The 3,536-nt window shown below is 34.9% G+C and overlaps 1 protein-coding gene across 1 annotated transcript; it reads right to left on the bottom strand.

Moving 5' to 3' along the window:
* Positions 1-335: 335 nt before the first annotated feature.
* On the bottom strand, positions 336-1,847 carry LOC130949496 (zinc finger BED domain-containing protein RICESLEEPER 2-like). Its single transcript, XM_057878196.1, has 2 exons — positions 1,437-1,847; positions 336-1,325 (listed from the first exon to the last, which is right to left on the bottom strand). Exons 1-2 carry the CDS (start codon positions 1,845-1,847, stop codon positions 336-338), a joined length of 1,401 nt encoding a protein of 466 aa, XP_057734179.1.
* Between the last annotated feature and the right edge of the window lie 1,689 nt (positions 1,848-3,536).

Here is a 3,536-nt window from a genome sequence, read left to right as displayed (position 1 = left end):
AAGTGTTTAGAATAACTAAAGAAAACAAACAATCAAGACTTTCTAGTCATCCTCAAGCGCAATTGAAACTGGACCTATTGAACAAGTAATGTCCTCTGATAAAATCAAATCTGTACATAAAAAAACTATAATTATAACTTTTAAAAAATTATAATTATAAGTTAAACTAAAACATTTTCTAAGTAAATCATATGATATATTTAAGAAACATTTAATATTCAATTTACCTTGCTCGACCTTTTCAGGCTCTTCGAAATTCTCAGGTGCAACAGAAGAGAAAAAGTCTCCTTTAAGCCAATCTTCGGTACATACAAGGGCTTCTACCATCTTAGGAGTCAATGATCTACGATATTGATCGATGATTCTTCCCCCATACTAAAAGTAGACTCGGAAGCTACTGTTGAAACTGGTATAGCCAATATGTCCCGTGCCATATTTGCTAGGATGGAAAATCTATTCGAGTTAACCTTCCACCATCCTAGAATATCCAAAGGCTTATCATTTGGCTCACAGTTTTCATTCAAATAACGATCAAGCTCAGATTTAAGATTGGATTTGCGACCGGTTGATCGGCGATATAACCCCATATCATAAATGTCTTTGGCTTTATCACTTGGACTCGGTTGGGAGAGGGTATCATCTTGGTTTCCTTCATCTGCACCTTGATATAAATTATAAAGTGAATGAAGACAAGAAGACAACTTTGCCTTCAATTCACCGCCCACTTTCGCACCAAAAGAATTAACTAGGCACCACTCAACATAATCCAACTTATGGCAAGGATCTAGAACTACGGCAATTAACAACAACATGTTAATAGTTTTTGCATTTCCCCAATATTTGTTGTATTTTGCTTTCATCTTACTTGCCATAAGACTTATGCTCAAATCATCATAATCACGATATTGTTGAATCCTCCTTCCAAGAGCAAACACTTCTTTCATGTATAAGTTACTAGTGACATAAGAGGATCCAGAGATGCGAAGTGTAGCATCGTAAAATATCTCTAAAAATGGTAAAACGGACTTAGCATAATCCCAATCTTGAATTGAAGGTATCCCTCTTCCCTTGTTTAATTCTTCAACAAATTTTTTGTCTTGCATCTCTAATAGCTCAAATACCTTCTGATGCTTTAAGGCTGCTACTAACATTAAGTATGTAGAGTTCCATCGCGTTTCAACATCTATGCAAACAAGACTCTTATGTGGAATATTCTCTTGTGCAATACATGCCTTGAACCTAGTTAATCTTGAATTTGAGGATCTAACATACTTCACAGCATCCCGAATTTTGGCGACCGAATCATCAATTTCTTTCAATCCATCCTTCACAATCAGGTTTAAAATATGCACACAACACTGCATATGGAGATACTCTCCATTCAAAACTGAACTCTTCTAAGAAATCAGCCTTTTTTTTAAATACATAACTCCTACATCGTTAGACGATGCATTATCAATTGTCAAACTCAAGATCTTGTTCAACTTCCAGCTATTCAAGCAAGCTTCAACATTTTGAGCCATAATCTCTCCCGTGTGGCCGGTGACTTGGCAAAAATTTAGTATTTTCTTTTGCAACTTCCAGTCCACATCAATGAAATGAACAGTCAAACACATATACGCCATATTCTGACACGAACTCCAGTTATCAGTTGTAAGACAAACTCTTCCTCCGTATTTGGAAAAGTATTTTTGAAGTTGAACCTTCTTTGTTTCATAGAGCATCAAGATGTCACGTGCCAATGTAATACGTGAAAGAGTGTTGAATCCTGGTTGCAGAGCCGCTAAATATTCTTTGAAACCTTGACTTTCTACAAATCGAAAAGGAAGCTCCTCACGAACAAACATTGATATCAATTTTTTCCGAGCATATTCTGCATCAAACCTACCCACTTGTGCTTCTGGGCTAGGTGATGTGCCTGTTTTCTGTCATTTGCCTCTATCTGAACCGGGATTGCTTATGCAAATCTTTAAGTGTGATCTCATTGCACTTGTTCCATTCCCGCACTTGATCACTTTCAAACAGTGTTAACATTGAGCCTTATTTTCATCATCAGATGTTCTCTTGAAGTGGTCCCAAACTGTTGATCGATTTTTGCGCTCAGATGATGTGGTTGGGAGAGGAAGTAATGTAGAAGCCGAATGCTCTGCAGACTCTGACATGGGAACATCACGATCGGCTACCTCATTCTGAATAAGAAGCCATAAAATCTAATTATTAAATATTTCAACAAAGCAAAGTTATCAAGCACAAAGCCAAGTTCACACAATATATACATATACTTTGAAACTGATTCCAAGGGTGTTCAAAATGTTGATGTTCACAAACAAGTACAAACAAGCTCAATTCAAAGTGCAAAAGGTGATTGAAGCTACACATATATATCAATTAAAGTTTCTGAATAAGTTATATCAATTTGAAACTACACATATATACCAATTCAGAAACTTATAATAATTTGAAGCTACAACAGGATTACTGATTATCACAGCATTAATAACATCAAATCAAACACTTCAAACCACAAGCTACAAAGGACAACTGAATCCAGGTACATAGTAATTTTTAATATATCTTGTATTTGTGATGATGATCATCATCATCAGGTTCATGAGGGAGCGCACAAAAAGTACAGTATCATTGATTACTATTGTTTATAACCAATATACAACGCAACAAATTGTGAATACTAACAATAATAATAAGAAATTAAGAAAGCATGTGAAGCTAGCTAGGGATGCATATGTAATTGGTAACTAAGTGCAATTATAGATAACAGCTAAGAGTGCCATATTATATTAGCACATTTAAATTGTACGTTTCAGTAGCAAATAATGTTCATCACCAAATAGAAGATGGGACCTAATATAAATTAGCTAGAGTGTGTAGCTTACTGAACTAGATGGAAAAGGCATAATATAAATTAATGACTCTTGGATTGTAGTTGAAACTGGATTAGTTAATTTTTAATTAAAAATCACTTATTGCCATTGTTGTAAAATGCATGGTGTCGGATTGTGCTTGACCTCTTAGCTAAGGTGGCCATACTCAGTAAGGCCATACTTATGGTAGCAGCTTCATAGTTCATACACAAGTTCCTTGGTACAACTGTAATAATAAGAGATCTTTTGTTATGTGCCTGTATTTGACTCAAATGGTCAATGTCTAACAAAATTAACAGTTAAAGTTAAGGGCTAATGTTAGATCAAGGACTCAATTAATATCCTGCCTCTATTCTCCTAAAGCACTGGAATTTCATAAAAGAGCTAAATCCTCACATTTTGTCGAATAATTTTCCTATAATATTTGAATCTGGCAGGAACCTGTACTTCAAGTTAGAAATCTCTAAGCAGAATTTGGTACTAAACAACAAATTTCTATCAGTTCACTCTGTTTTCATTCTTATGTCACTCATCCTACAACCATATACCAAAATATTTCTCAACAAAACTAGCATATAACAATGATTCTCAGTCCAACTTACACGCTGCAAACTCATAGCTATAAGCATTGCATATAACAATTTACTTCAAAAG

Source organism: Arachis stenosperma, chromosome 9 (assembly GCF_014773155.1).
Source record: "Arachis stenosperma cultivar V10309 chromosome 9, arast.V10309.gnm1.PFL2, whole genome shotgun sequence".
In the NCBI taxonomy this organism is placed as follows: domain Eukaryota; kingdom Viridiplantae; phylum Streptophyta; class Magnoliopsida; order Fabales; family Fabaceae; genus Arachis; species Arachis stenosperma.
The sequence above is the reverse complement of the archived record's forward strand: the minus strand, read 5'-3'. Positions and strand labels throughout refer to the sequence as shown.